At 38.8% G+C, this 15448-nt stretch overlaps 2 protein-coding genes across 5 annotated transcripts in view; both read right to left on the bottom strand.

The window, feature by feature from the left end:
* Window positions 1-3507, bottom strand: part of gnai2b (guanine nucleotide binding protein (G protein), alpha inhibiting activity polypeptide 2b) — a 55324-nt gene extending 51817 nt beyond the window's left edge. Inside the window, exons 1-2 of one of the 3 annotated variants that reach the window (XM_037776335.1) lie at window positions 3269-3507; window positions 2952-3169 (exon numbers count right to left, since the gene is read on the bottom strand). In XM_037776335.1, coding sequence (XP_037632263.1) covers window positions 2952-3069 — 118 coding nt within the window. In that variant the 5' untranslated portion in view covers window positions 3070-3169; window positions 3269-3507. Of the gene's footprint in view, window positions 1-2947 lie in introns of all 3 variants that reach the window. The other 2 variants (XM_037776328.1, XM_037776342.1) reach the window with 2 other exon arrangements.
* A 5421-nt stretch (window positions 3508-8928) lies between these two features.
* slc38a3b (solute carrier family 38 member 3b) overlaps window positions 8929-15448 on the bottom strand; it is a 34547-nt gene continuing 28027 nt past the window's right edge. For both annotated transcript variants that reach the window (XM_037776672.1, XM_037776673.1), the window contains 7 exons: window positions 15165-15338; window positions 14961-15040; window positions 14771-14871; window positions 13357-13481; window positions 13112-13256; window positions 10244-10347; window positions 8929-10114 (listed from right to left, as the gene is read on the bottom strand). In XM_037776672.1, the coding sequence (XP_037632600.1) occupies window positions 10010-10114; window positions 10244-10347; window positions 13112-13256; window positions 13357-13481; window positions 14771-14871; window positions 14961-15040; window positions 15165-15338 (834 nt within the window). In that variant the 3' untranslated portion in view covers window positions 8929-10009. The remainder of the gene's footprint in view (window positions 10115-10243; window positions 10348-13111; window positions 13257-13356; window positions 13482-14770; window positions 14872-14960; window positions 15041-15164; window positions 15339-15448) is intronic.

Raw genomic sequence — 15448 nt, 5'->3', positions numbered from 1 at the left:
TCGTCAGGACATTCACCAACAAAGAGGGTCTAGTACTCCTCATGCTGACAGATTTAATCACACCGAAGACCTTAATCAAGATGCCAGATCACATTAATAATTGACACCTGTTAGATTTAGGTTCTGGACCTTGAAAACAAGTCCAGGGAGGACCATGCCCAGAGATATTGTGATAAGACCGAGGGAAGCTATTTAGAGTTGCCAGTTAACCTAACCTGCGTGTCTGTGGACTGCGGGGGGAAAACAGAAGAAACCCACACAGGCACGGGGAACATCTGGTTCTAGTTTCTCTACATCTTTAACAATATGTTTTTGCTGTTGCTGAACGAGTTACTTTTGCTCTGTTTGCTCACAGTGATTGTCAGTCAACTGTCACCTTAAAGTCTCTCTGCAACAACAAGTCCACCGCGTTGACATTATACGCAATGTTTCAGAGACACACGACACATCTCATTTAAAAGTGTATGTCCGTGTGTGAAGAAGAGCAGATTGAGAGTGGCTGAAATCAAACAGGGTGAAACCATTCATCAGTTTACAGTGGAGGGAAAAAAGGGCAAGACGATTTAACAGCAGATGCTTTTTGATCTGAAAATGCTTAAATAAGAGACGTTTACAGAGAACATGTGGCATAAAAACTACAGTTACACAGGGAGCTTTCTGTCTCCAGATAGAAAACTTGATTTCCCATCAGCTCTCTAGAAAACTTTCTCTCACAAACAATTTAGTTGAGGGCTGAAACTAAGAACGCCAGATTCAACCGTTATCAGGCCGTTAAATAGGCGTTATCAGTCGCTATAAGCACCATAGATATGGATCATTAGGGGCCTACCACGCCTACTACATTGTAAAAGTGAACGTTAAACTTAAAAGCAACATGTTTGAACATGTAAAACTGAATGAAATGGGTTTAGGCAACACAACTACAACTTCTTCAGGTTTAGGCAACATAACTACAACTTCATTAGGTTTAGGCAACAAAACTACAATTTCTTCAGGTTTAGGCAACACAACTACAATTTCATTAGGTTTAGGCAACAATACTACAACTTCTTTAGGTTTAGGCAACAATACTACATCTTTTTCAGGTTTAGACAACAAAACTACAACTTCTTCAGGTTTAGGAAACACAACTACAACTTCTTCAGGTTTAAGCAACAAAACTACAACTTCTTCAGGTTTAGGGAACAATACTACATATTATTTAGGTTTAGGCAACAAAACTACAACATATTTAGGTTTAGGCAACAATATTACAACTCATTTAGGTTTAGGCAAAAAAAAACACTTCGTTAAGTTTAGGGAAAAACAAAGTATTTTGGGTTACAATAACTACAAACACAAAGACAACTACTCTTTGTTGGTTTCACATGGGATGCGAACTCTGGTCTCCTGGGTAAAAACCCTGTGTTATACTACAGCACCTGACTCCTGCTTCTGCCATAATTACTACAGTCGGTCGAGGCCACTGACATGTTCTTTTATACCTTCTTTCGTTGATCAACCATGTGAATAGATGATAAAACCTACTAGTGGGTGTAGTAGGCCCCTACTGACCCACATCTATGGGGCTTATAGCAACTGATAACGCCTAGCTGACAACAGTCTAATCAGCTGACAAAACGTAGTATTATTTAGGGCTGTCCTTGACCAAAGAACTTCTTAGTCGCCTAACGCTCATATGATTTTGCAGACTAATCAATTAGTTGATTTAATCGACAGATCTGTGGACCAGAGTTTCTCCACAAAGAATCACTCAAAAGCACCACTTTAAATCTGGTGTTTACCAGAGATGTGCTCATCAGTTTCTTAGAAATAAGTCATTCAGCAAGAAAAAGACATAAAAAATTACTAATCGACTAAAGAAATATTAGTCGACTAACACCAAAACAACTGATTAGACTAACGACTAAGATGATGCTGATGATTAATGAGTGAGTATGATTCCTGCCAAAAGACCTCAAAACAACCAGCAATCCTGCAGCACTTATCTGGATCCTGTCCTCTACTAACAGCATGTCACAGCAAGATGACACCCGTCCAACTCCAACCACACTTCATCCCTCTCACTCCCCCTGCACACACAGACACACCCAAACACACACACATACATCCTCCTTTTAGACAGTACTCCAGGTCAGCTGTCAGTATAGTTTGTGCACATTTAAACGATAAGAAAGAGAAAGACAAATGATGTCAAACAAAGACAGCTGAATTGGATAAGAGAGGAAGTGAGAATGTGGTACAGTGAGTGGGAGGGTGTGTGTTTGTTGTTTGTGTGTGTGTGTGTGCATGCAAGAAGAGTGAATGTGTGTTTTCCAGCTTCAAAATCTATTGAATAAAAACTACATTTCTTTCCACTGTTGTCAGCAGACAAACAGGGATTGTTTCTGATGTATTTCTATGTGAGAACAGACTGATGTTTATTTAAGAGTGCTGAAGTGTTGAAGTGGAACCCGGTTCATGTTATTATTATTTGTCGTCTACAGCAAATTTGATATATTGAATTAAGCTTCCTGGGCAAAGTGCCAGCTCAAAGCTCCGAGACGCTGTGCCATGATGTTGACATGATGATATCTGACTTATCTCTCCAAGTTCATGGACCCTTGTGTGGGCTAATTAATGTGTTTCAGTCTGACTATTGGAAGCTATATGAGCATTGAAATGGCCTCTTGTCTGTACTGGTTTTGCACAGGCCCCTATAGCTATTTGGAGGAGGTGGTTTGATGGCCCTGTAGGATTTGATGAAGTCTAAACTTTATTTCTACTGGCACATATACAGTTACATCATCAGCATCATGTTGAACTGCTTTGGTTACTCATTAGATGCGTTTTAGTCAGATGGATTTACTGGATTTCACTCTAAAAGCTGTGCAGATGTGTCTTATTTGCAGCAACAATCATTCCTTTAAGTTTCTCTGAGGCTCAACCAGCAGCTCATGTGACCTACCTACCTAACAGCAGCAGCTTCACCTCTCTGGCCGCCTTCTCTCCGTCCTCTCGGAGGTTTTTGTCAATCATCTTTGACCTCTCCGCGGCAGCCTTATCCTCGGCGCTCACCGTACAACCCATGGCTCCAAACGACCGAAAACAAGACGCTTCAGTGCTGATGGTGTTCAGGGTTGCAAGTCAGTCGATGCCAAACAATAACGATGCAGACAGCCAGCAGCTCCTGCGTCCAGAGGGAGGAAAACAGACGAGTCCAGAGTGTTTTTTAAAGTAAGTCCCTGCAAGTAGGAGCTCAGAGATGAAGCATTTGGTGTATTATTACCACCGCTGGTCCATGTCTAAACGCTCACAGCTCCTCTAGTCTCTGTCTCTGTCTCTGTCCTGCCACCATTCACAGGATGCTCGCTGCTGCAGTCCTTTTCCGAGCTCCTCAGTTCTCCTCAGTCCTCCTCAGATATCCCCTCTGACTATTGGAAGTGGTAGACCAGTCCTCTCGACGTCACTCAGACAACTTGGTCTGCGATTCCTCCAATTAGAACAGGTGCGCTCTGCAAGGCAGCGCGAGCGGAGCCAATTAGAGAGGAAGAGGAGCAGCGAGGCGTGATTTGATTAGAGGAGTGTCGGTGCGCAGACTGCAGTGGGCGCTCTGCCAGACAGACTCATTCCTCTGCAGCTCTCACATGGACGCAGACTCTCTCAGACGACCAAACACACACTGTTAAACAGCAGCACTCTGAATACTGGACCGCTCTGTCTCTCAGTGACTAACTGAAGTGTGCAGCTGCAGGTTTTTCTTTGCAGGAGGATGCTGGACAGGACTGTTAAAATGGCTCATGATGGGTGTTAGTCACATGTTAATATGAAATAAATCAGGCTAATAGAAGAGTTGGTTGACAGCGCCCCCAACAGGACATGAATAGATGTTTTATCTGGTGGCTGATAGTTACTGGGACATATGTTCTGTTAAGCCATTAAGACATAATGATATTAAATAATATATAATATTTATATGGCACCTTTCAGACAAGAAATGCAGCTCAAAGTGTTTTACAAAACAAAAGAAAAAAAAAAGAAAAGAAAATTCAAATAACATTTGAAATATTAAAATACACTGAGAGAAGACGGGTATATATATATATATATATATATATATATATATATATAAGTATATATATATATATATGTATATAGATACTATATATATATGTATATATATTATATATATAAATGTATATATACAGTATCTATATATTATATACATATATATATATTTATATATACACACACACGTTTATTATTTTACTTCCCGTTTTTCCCGGGACCGTCTGAAAGATGTAAAAAAAAAAGTCCATAGAAAAAAAGTCTGACAAAAAAGTCTGAAAGAGGTCAAAAAAAAATGTCGGAAGAAAGAAGGTTTACATAGAAAAAAAGTCTGAAAAAAACTGTAATTTTTCAGTGTATTTTAATATTTCAACAGTTGTTTGAATTGCCTGTTTTTTGTTTTTTGTTTGGTTTTGTTACAATACAGTTCCTTCAGAAAGTATTCAGACCCCTTCACTCTTTTCACATTTTGTTATGTTGCAGCCTTATGCTAAAATCAATAAAATATTTTTTTTTCCTCATCAATCTACATGCAATACACCACAATGACAAAGTGGAAACAGAATTTTAGAAATTTTTGCAAATTTATTAAAAAGAAAAAACTGAAATATCACATTTACTTAAGTATTCAGACCCTTCACTATGACGCTTGAAATTTAGCTCAGTTCCCTCCCATTTTATTCGATCATCTTTGAGATGTTTCTCCACCTTTACTGGAGTCCACCAGTGGTAAATTCAATTGATTGGACATGATTTGGAAAGGCACAGACCTGTCTCTATAAGGTCTCACAGCTGACAACGCATATCAGAGCAAAAACCAAACCATGAGGTCGAAGGAACCGCCTGAAGAGCTCAGAGACAGGATTGTGTTGAGGTACAGATCTGGGGAAGGCTACAAAAAAAATATGCTGCATTGAAGGTCCCCAAGAGCACAGTGGCCTCCATAATCCTTAAATGGAAGAAGTTTGGAACAACCAGGACTCTCACTAGAGCTGGCCGTCCGGCCAAACTGAGCATCGGGGGAGAAAGGCCTTGGTAAGAGAGGTGACCAAGAACCCGATGGTCACTCTGGCTGAGCTCAAGAGATCCTGTATGGAGATGGGAGAAACTTCCAGTAGGACAACCATCACTGCAACACTTCAGCCATCTGGGCATATGGCAGAGTGGCCAGACGGACACGAAAGCCCGCTTGGAGTTTGCAAAAAAGCACCTAAAGGACACTCAGACTGTGAGAAACAAGATTGTCTGGTCTGATGACCCAAGATTGAACTGTTTGGCCTCAATTCTAAGCATCATGTCTGGAGGAAGCCAGGAACCGCTCATCACCTGCCCAATACCATCCCAACGGTGAAGCATGGTGGTGGCAGCATCATGCTGTGGGGGTGTTTTTCAGCGGCAGGGACTGGGTGACTGGTCAGGGTTGAGGGAAAGCTGAACGGAGTAAAGTACAGAGATATTCTTAATGAAAACCTGGTCCAGAGTGCTCAGGACCTCAGACTGGGCCGAAGGTTCACCTTCCAACAGGACAATGACCCTAAGCACAGTGTGAGTGGCTTAGGGACAACTCTGTGAATGTCCTTGAGTGGCTCAGCCAGAGCCCTGACTTGAACCCAATCGAACATCTCTAGAGAGACATGAAAAAGTCTGTCCACCGACGGTCCCCATCCAACCTGACAGAGCTTGAGAGGATCTGCAGAGAAGAATGGCAGAAACTCCCCAAATCCAGGTGTGCAAAGCTTGTCGCGTCATACCCTAGAAGACTCGATGCTGTAATCGCTGCCAAAGATGCTTCAACTAAGTACTGAGTAAAGAGTCTGAATACTTATGTAAATGTGATATTTCAGTTTTTCCTTTTTAATAAATTTGCAAAAATTTCTAAAATTCTGTTTCCACTTTGTCATTGTGGTGTATTGAGTGTAGTTTGATGAGGAAAAAAAGTAATTTTATTGATTTTAGCATAAGGCTGCAACAAATCAAAATGTGAAAAAAGTGAAGGGGTCTGAATACTTTCTGAAGGCACTGTATATACTGTATATATAAAATCTTTTACAATAATAACTGTTGGTTTCATCGGAAATGTCTCACAGTAATTCATTTTATTGTCCTCTTTCTTTAAACATGTGTTTTGTGTTTTTGCTAGGGATGCACCGATACCGATACTGATCGGATATCGGGCCGAATAGCAGGATCAGGTATCGGTGACAATGGGTCCGATCTATTACATTAAATTTTATGTTTATATACTATATACATTTTATACTGGAATTTTAATTCCTGTTTAAGTTTTGATCAATTTGTTGCTGTTAATTTTGAAGATTCTTTTACCAAGTTGCTGGTGTACGATTTATTATTTTAATAATAAATTACAATTCAGTAAATGTGTATCTATGTATTTATTGGTCACATTTTGTTTTACAAAGTTAAGAAAGCGATGTTTAAGTCAAGCCTAATGTTGCCTTACACATAAAAGAATGATCCCAGTCACTTCCACACAGTGAGGCATACAGATTATTAATTACACTGGTATCGGATCAGTAATCGGTATCAGTCGATACCCAAAGCCCATGTATCCCTATCGGTATCGGGACTGAAAAAGTTGGATCGGTGCATCCGTAGTTTTTACTGTGTTGTTTTTTAGTTTTTTGCTATATTTTGATTGTACAGCACTCTTGTCAACCGTTGTTGTTTTTAAATTTGCTTTACAAATAAATTTGGATTGGATTCAGCCACAAGTTAATTAAGTTTAATTACACACAAGTGCAATCAAACCCCTGTGCAATCTAAAATACAAATGATTGAAGGCTGATTTGTTCATTTGCGCTTGTGTTTGCGCAATAAGCAGAAATATGGGCTGCTTTAATAAGAATTAGTTTGAGTTAAAGTGAAATGATGACAACAGAGACAATGTAAAAACATCTACAATTATTTTATTGCCAAACTAAAACTGTCCCTGCTATTTACACTTTACAAGCTACTGTAAATATGCATCACAAATATAAAAGGTTTACATTTATATACATTATTTATATAATGCCACATCTTTTTCACCAAAATGCATATACCTTAATATTATTTTATAGTAATTAACATAGATCTACGTCTTGAACAACAGCTATAATAAAGTATCATATAGATTTGTTTAGGTACTATGAAAAAATGCATATTTGATATACTGCGTCTGGTATTAAAACTGTGGTATATGTTTTAAAAGTTAAAGGCATTTCAAAGCAGTAGGTAGTCAGTTGTCGTTTTGGCATGATACCTTAAAGTAAAGAAAAACTCTGTTCACTAAATGTGACAAAACTAAACCTTCACTTACACCACAACAACCACTGCAAATACATGTGGACAAGCAAGGGACGGATGTTGATACGTGCATTAGAAGTATTTCCTCGGCTGTTGTTTATAATTAATCTGCAAAAATAGAAACTGCTAAATCAATAGTCCTTAATATATAAATAAAATGAGAGACGTGATTATTCACGCAGGACCTTTCTGAAGCCTGAGAGTTGCGGTACAATACAATACCATCTTTGGGTAAAAGCAGCAAATATTTGATATAACATTTCTCTGAGTATTTTCTTCCAGGCTTAAACCTTATATGCTGTTTTTAAACTTGTTAATTCTATATCATGAAATGCTCCTGTTGTCTTTAAAAGGTGAATTTATATTCAGGTTGTGATGCTAAAAAATTCACCTGAAGAAAAACTGAAAGGATTACCGAAATGAATGTGTCATTACTTATAGTAATATTTGAAACATTATTTCACGTAGCATCTTTAAAGAAGGGCTTCACAATACTAACATAACACTATATTAACTATAGGACAGAATGGACCTTCAAAACACGTCACTGTAAGTTGCCAAATATCACATTAACATCGATGTATGACAGTGTCAGAAGGAAAATCTCTGTGTTCACTAAACCGACTACAGGACAGACTGGACAGAACAACATGCAAGACATTAACCTCCAGTCTAAATAGTCAACAAGGGTGAAAGCAGATCAAAATACTACAAACCAAAGACGTTACGACAGAATCACAAAAGCATAATACATCTTCAAATTAATTAAATTAACTTGTTGAACTCTGCCAGACCCACCAGCGGGTTCATCTTTACAAATTCATGTTGCTTGGACGGACATTGTTCACCTAATTATTCAAAAAAAGAACCCTATTTTCTAAGTAACCCTTAGTGGTGTCTAGTCGAGATAGTTTTTGGTGCATATGTTTTGAGATATGCACATTGCTTAGGTGTCCACATTATTTTGTCCTTATAGTGTATCTAAAAACCCGGGCAAGTACAACTTACAAGTTTCCCCCCATGCTAAGCTGAGCTAACCATTTTCTGGCTGTAGTTGAATAGTGCTATCGATCTTCTCATCTAACTCCCTGCAAGAAAGTGAATGATGGTATTTCCCCAAACTATTCCTTTCATTTAAAGGACCAGCGTGTAGGATTTATTGGCAAAAAATGGAATATAATATACATAACTATGTTTTCATTTGTGTATAATCACCTGAGGCTAGGAATAGCATTTTCGTTAGCTTAGAATGAGTCCTTCATATCTACATTAGGAAGCGGCCATGTTGCTCCGCCATGTTCCTACAGTAGCCCAGAACGGACAAACCAAACACTGGCTCTACGGAGAGCCTTTTGTGTTTTTACGTTACCTGAAGGCCACCGTAAGTTCTCCGACACGCTAAGAGGGGTGAGCGGAGGGGTATTCAGTTGGTTGCAATCTGCAACCGCACTGCTATATGCTACTAAATCCGACACACTGGACCTTTAAGTTAGAATTTTCGCTGGATGTGGGCGTCAAAAACTTCAATGAAGTGTTGGAACGTGCAGATATAGAAAATGTGATATTATCATTCAGTGTGGGAAAACGTGATTTCTGAGTTTATAAAAACTTAATGAGAAATTTAAAGGGGTTATCAAGAACTTAAGAGATAAAGGAGCTAGACTCAAAGGTAAAACTTGAGCTGTACTTGGTCTATATTCAAGGTCACAGTTTGACATACTGTATGTGTGCTAAAAGTTCTACAAAGGGAGGTATGAGATCCTAAGATCAAGCTCTTTGAATTTGATCAAACATTAAAAAATATATTCAGTCGTAACTCCTTCCATCATTTATATACTGTAAGCTATAACTGATATCATACATGATATATTTGGATCATTGACTTTATCATATACAGTAGTTAAATATAGTCCATTTGAAATTAAAAACAGATATATATAGTAGCTAAATAAATATACACTCCTGTTTTTGCTGTGTTTGTGTGCTGTTCCAAATGCTAAAAGGCACCAGGGTTTCTGAAGAGAGTTAGCTGATCTGGAACAACTGGACAGATCAGGAAATGAAATGTCACCTGTACTCTTAAGGCCTTAAAGCACTTTTGTTTTGTTTTATATTACATCAAGATGAACAGTTCAGAGTGCAGCTGGTTCAGGATGAGATCATCTGACTATTCTCTTTTGTGCGTCTCGTGGAAAATAATTAATATTTGTGTAAAAATAACTAGTAATTTCTCATGTATATTCTGAGGCCTTCACGTCTTCAGCCTAACTTCTATTTTTTCTGTACAGTACCAGCTGCAGTTGTTTGTGTGTAAATAAAGAGGAAGCAACAGGAAAGGACCATTTCACCATCGTGGATGGACTTAACAGATGGTAATAAAAAAAGACCCTGTGTAGTCCTGATTATTCATAAAAATTGCATTACCATTGCACTATGTTAAAATGAATTATATAATGTCGTTATGCAAAAATATGTGTTAAGTTACACTCAAAAAAGTTAATTTAACTCGATCAGTACCAGTGTGATTCCAACCAACATACCGTATATGGATATAAACCCCAGGCCCTGTGCTGTGGTGTGTTCTTCCTACTGAGGTGACAGTGCTCCCTTTACATTGACTGGTTATTTCCAGAGCTCACACACACCGAAGCAGCATCTAGTGGCCTCCTGCACCAAGGCCGCCTCCTGTAGTCCAGTCGATGATTATGAAGCTCAGACTCATCACCATGAAGGAGACGCCCAAAGCAGCAAAACAGGCAGCCTAAGGATAAGGGAACATCAGTGGCACAGACGTTCGATTAATCAAGGACTCCATACCACGACAAAAGTCTGTTTCACACGAGATGATCGCTAAATTAGCGATTAGTGAATAAAGATTTAACTGCCTCACCGTTATCTTAGGAACAGAGTTCATGGGTTCATCCTCATTGGGAACGATGCGGATGTAAAAGACAGCAGGGAAGATGAAAATGAGGCAGGGAGCCGACGTGGCACCTGTAAGGAGAAAGAGAAAGGGCCGGTTAAAAACAAACATACAGCACTGCACAGGACGTTTTTCTGAACGCATGTGACATAAAGACGAAACATTTGTAAGTTTAATAATCATTTTCAGTTTGTGTTTTTTGTTTTCTCTGATAAATACACTTTTTTAAAGGCAGGGTTGGTAAAGATCACATTGCATCCCGACAGCAATCACTAAATCAAATGCTCTGACAAAAAAAAAAAAATATGGCATCTGTGGCTGTCGCAGGACTATAATAAACTCGTCCAATTATTTAATTTGGATAAAATGATTGGACCGCCTACCTGCCTGCCTATCTAAATGTCTGCCTACCTAAATGTCTACCTGTCTACCTGCCTGTCTACCTGCCTACCTGCCTACCTGCCTACCTGCGCGCCCATATACTCATTGCTCGTCAGCGTCTTCCACAAGCTGCTATCTTGACAACTGTGAGTACTAACAATAGCCATGTTCGTTCTGTAATTATATGTGTATATTTGTAATGATCATTTTGGGGGAGTGGCTTTGGAGGGAGGCCTGGAGGGACTTTCTCTCTAGATTTAGTGACTTTTGGAGCTAGTGCTGCTAGCTACATTCATTGGAAAAGAGTTGGCAACACTGGGCTGGATTTTTCAGTTGGTTCACTTTTAAAGATCTAGTGTACTCTTGCTAATTTCTCAAGATCACCGCCCCTGCCCTTTAAACAGTTCAGATCTATTTTCATCATTAGTTTCACTGTCCTCATGCAACATGTACTGCGATTAACTTGCTACAGAAACAAAGTGTGACAATCAGACAAAACACATGTCTGAGGTTAAAAAAAACAGTCGTGGAGATATCAATACAGAATACATTCAATGTCAGGCTAACCTCACACTCAATGATATTGATCTTTGGGATTGGAATGATTTGGTAGTCATCATCTGACCAGTGTGGTGATTAATATCAATATTTATTAGTCAGTTAAAGCTTCTTAGTTAATCCACGCACTGTTAAATTACAAAAACTCAACACTGAGAACATCAAGCAATCCGGACAAATTTTGCTGAAATAATAATCACTACTGAATATTTGCCAGTGTGCCTGATTGATCATTTGTGTGTTTGTTTGCTTGTTTATTTATTTACTTAACATTTCCTTTTTTATTGTATTGTATTTGCCCATTACTGAGCAACAAGTGTTGCCGTCCACATACTTTGTTTCTGTATCTTTTTTTTTTTATGTACAACTATGTGCATAGTTACAGTTTACAGTAGAGGTGGGACCAAGTCATTGGTTTGCAAGTCACAAGTAAGTCTCAAGTCTTTGCACTCAAGTTCCAAGTCAAGGCAGGCATGTCCTGAGTCCTAAACTTTGAGTTTCGGGTACTAAAAAAGTCATAATGCGCTTTTCACCAAATGGAATGCCATTTGTGTCTCTGTCTGTCATTTTGGACCCACGCGTTTTGCATTCTGGAATTTTTTTGTTATGTTGACCAAAGACACGCAGACAAAATGATCTTGTTATCAGTTTTTCCAACTGGCGTTCAGTTAGTCAAGTAAGTTCTTTGTTGTTTTCTCCTGCAGCTTGATTGGATGCTGTCGGCTTGGTTCAAACAAAGTGGATCTGAGGAATTAAGTGTCGACTGGCTGGGAATGAATATCGTTAACGTTAGTTGATTCAGGAAATGTATTGATTCGTGAAACACCTTTTAAATAACATAACTTTTTAATCTTTGGGCCTGGGGGAAGGTATGACGTATTTTCAAGTCAAAAGGCTGAAGTCCAAGTGAAGTCACGAGTCATTGGTGTTAAAGTTCAAGTCGAGTTGCCAGCCTTTTTTAAAATTTTGTCAAGTCGAGTCTAAAGTCATCAAATTTGTGACTTGAGTCTGACTCGAGTCCAAGTCATGTGACTTGAGTCCACACCTCTGGTTTACAATGTTAGATACAGGTGATACAGTGGTGATAAAAAGGGAGGGAGGAAATTATGAGAAAACACAAAGAGCTGCCTGATGTGATTATTCCCCTGTGAGTATAAACAAAAAAAGCTTCAGAAGGCTTGATTTGCAATTTATATTTTCATTCCGATGTTTATGTTATTGATCTATCGGAGCTTTACCTGTTTTTCAACTCAAAAATAACACAGACAATTTCCCAGCTTGTGAGCCCTAACGATATACCAAAGTTGTTGCAAACAGCTCCATATATTGCATCATCTGCATGCACATGTTTTGTCAAAGCAAAATCTGTGGCTTTGAAGATTCCCTTGGAAAACTTTTGACTCTTCAACTTTGACCTCTCACCTGTGAAACAATAATATTGACTTGGAGCAAACATGCTCTGGTCACGTTTTTGTTTTTTTTAGTTTTGCAATTAATGTTTTCGTGTGTGAGGAACGTGAAAGCTTGAAACACAACAAACACTGCCCTGTCAAACAGGGACAGAGACAGAATAAGTAACCATTAATCACATCATAAATACAATATCACCTTTAGTCAAATAAATAAAGTGGATAAATAAGATCTGTAGGAAACATTAAATGCTGTTTACAATGATTTTTTTAAAATATTATTTGGTTATGATGTAGGTTAGTAGCCTACTGTATGTTTGCAACTTTTAAGAGTGTCATGGTAACAATGTTTCTTGGACAGTCCTCCTTAAAAATAACAGTCTTAACATTAACAGGAGGAGCTACTGACATAAAGGCCTCAGAAGTGCCTTGCATTGATAACTAACTTTTGATACAATTTCAGGTTTATGTTCAGTGTTGTACTAACCAATGAGACCGAAGATTCCCAGAATGTTGGGAGCGAATATCACCAGCAAGTTGATGACAGTGAGCAGAATGACAGCAATGGCAATGTGACGCAACCAGTTGAAAGCCTTGGTGGGGAATAACATGTGCTGGATGGCTCTACGCACCTGTGGACAGACACAGACGGAAGATTCAATGAGGAAATAACACCACAAGATCCTAATTATTCAGTGAGCATCACAGGGAACAAATCAACAACAAACTTACAGGGAACAACACAATAGGGACAGTCAGCGTCACAGCCGTGAGGACGGCCACTCTCACGCACAGCATCAACGTGTCGTAAGGATCAATCCGGCTGTAAGTGTGCAGCAGTTCAGGCTCCACATTGCCTTTAAAAATAATAGAAAAATAGAGATATAGATATTGAAATAGGAATACCTTCTTATTAAAGTTTTCTCATGTGAACATCACTCAGTAATAATGCCTTCCAGCACTGGAGAGCACATTGTCACCACAAGAGGGAGCTTGAACTCTACGGTATGTGGGGGAAGAGAATACTGTACCTGGCTCTGTTTTACTTCAATACAGAAAAATACTGTCAATACTGCAAATCATTATATGACTAAACAACATACAGTGAATTAAAAAAATAGATTAGAAAATGTGTTAAAAAGGTGACTTTCTACCCCGGTAATTTAAAATGATTTAATATTTTATCTATTTGCTGCCACTATTTTGCCACAACACATATTTGAGTATTTCTAAAAGTTGCATTTGGGCAAGATTTTGTTTTTTATATATTTTAGTATTCATTAGAAAGCAGCATCCCCACATCACAATGTCAGACCCTGTAGATCCCTAATTTAGGACAACATTTTCTAATACGGTCTAATACGATCACTGGTGAGAAATTGTTTCTGTGTGCAGGAAGTACAAATGTTTTTCAGTAAAATATAGAGCTGCAACGATTAATTGATTAGTTGCCAACTATTCAATTAACCACCAACTATTTTGATCATCGGTTTGAGTCATTTTTTAAGAAAAAAAAAGTCTTCTGATTCCAGCTTCTTAAAGGTGAATATTTTCTGGTTTCTTTACTCCTCTGTGAGAGTAAACTGAATATCTTTGAGTTGTGGACAAAACAAGACATTTGAGGACGTCATCTTGGTCTTTGGGAAACACTGATCGACATTTTTCCCCATTTTCTGACATTTTATAGACCAAACAACTAATCAATTAATCAAGAAAATAATTGACAGATTGATTGACAATGAAAATAATTGTTTGTTGCAGCCCTAGTAAAATGTAAACTTTATTTTGAGCAAGCACACCATTCATATAAACCTGTACCAACCAGCCTCACCAACAATGATTGAATGTGGTGCTATATGATTTTAGATTTCTGTATAATGGTGTATTTAAAGCTGTTATTCCCCACTGAAATCATTTGCATTGTAAACCTTTAACATTGCAAGATAAAGACAGCAGCAAAACAAAGTATTTTTAATATCAGAGCAAACTATCCTTTTTTTTTCATAACAAAAAGCATCTCTATAAGCCAAAGCAGCCCTTCCTTTATTTTACTGTGTCACTGCATTGACTGACTTTTAAATAAACGTTATATTATTCCACTGATACTGTAAATACAAACTCCAAAAAGTGTGACAACTGTTCTCACCATAAAAGGTCCAGTAGCCAAAGAGAGCTGCCAGAAAGTACATAGTGTACATGACAAAGATGGAGATGTTGGACACCTTCTGCATCTTCTTCTTCGTTGGACTGAAATGAGAAAGTTGAAAGTTATGTGAATGCCACATTCTGCGATGACTTGTTGTAAAATATTTGCGGGTTTCAGAGGGGTGACTCACTTGCGGAGCTCGGTGTAGATGGGGAGGACCTCAGGGTGGCAAACAAAGGCGAAAGCCAAGATGGGAATGGTGTATGCTGTCTGTGAAGAACACATTAACACGCGACTTTCTATGATTAGCAGTGCAACCGAGCGGCCCAAAATAAGTGTGGGAACTCTGCAGACGTCAACATTTGTGGCCTTACCACAAATGTTGGCTGCCTACCTGTGAGTTGAAGGTGATCATGCGCGGGGAGCAGTGGGAGTCATCGTTCTCGTGAACCAGACCGTTGTTGTACTCGTGGCCGTGGCTTGAGACGTTGAGGCCGAGGTGGGCAGCAGTACTGTTGGCTGAATACTCCTCGAATGGGCAGGGGATCTGAAACTTCTTATAGATAACCTGCAGAGGGATGTGAAGGAAGGACAAAAAGGATGGGTAGAATCAAAGAGAAGACGTAAGCATGAAGGGATGTGTCAGAGTCAGTAAACAAGGGCTCTCAACAATCACTG

Source organism: Sebastes umbrosus, chromosome 1 (genome assembly GCF_015220745.1).
Source record: "Sebastes umbrosus isolate fSebUmb1 chromosome 1, fSebUmb1.pri, whole genome shotgun sequence".
NCBI lineage: Eukaryota > Metazoa > Chordata > Actinopteri > Perciformes > Sebastidae > Sebastes > Sebastes umbrosus.
Note: the sequence above shows the minus strand (reverse complement) of the source record. Positions and strands in the feature narration are given on the sequence as shown.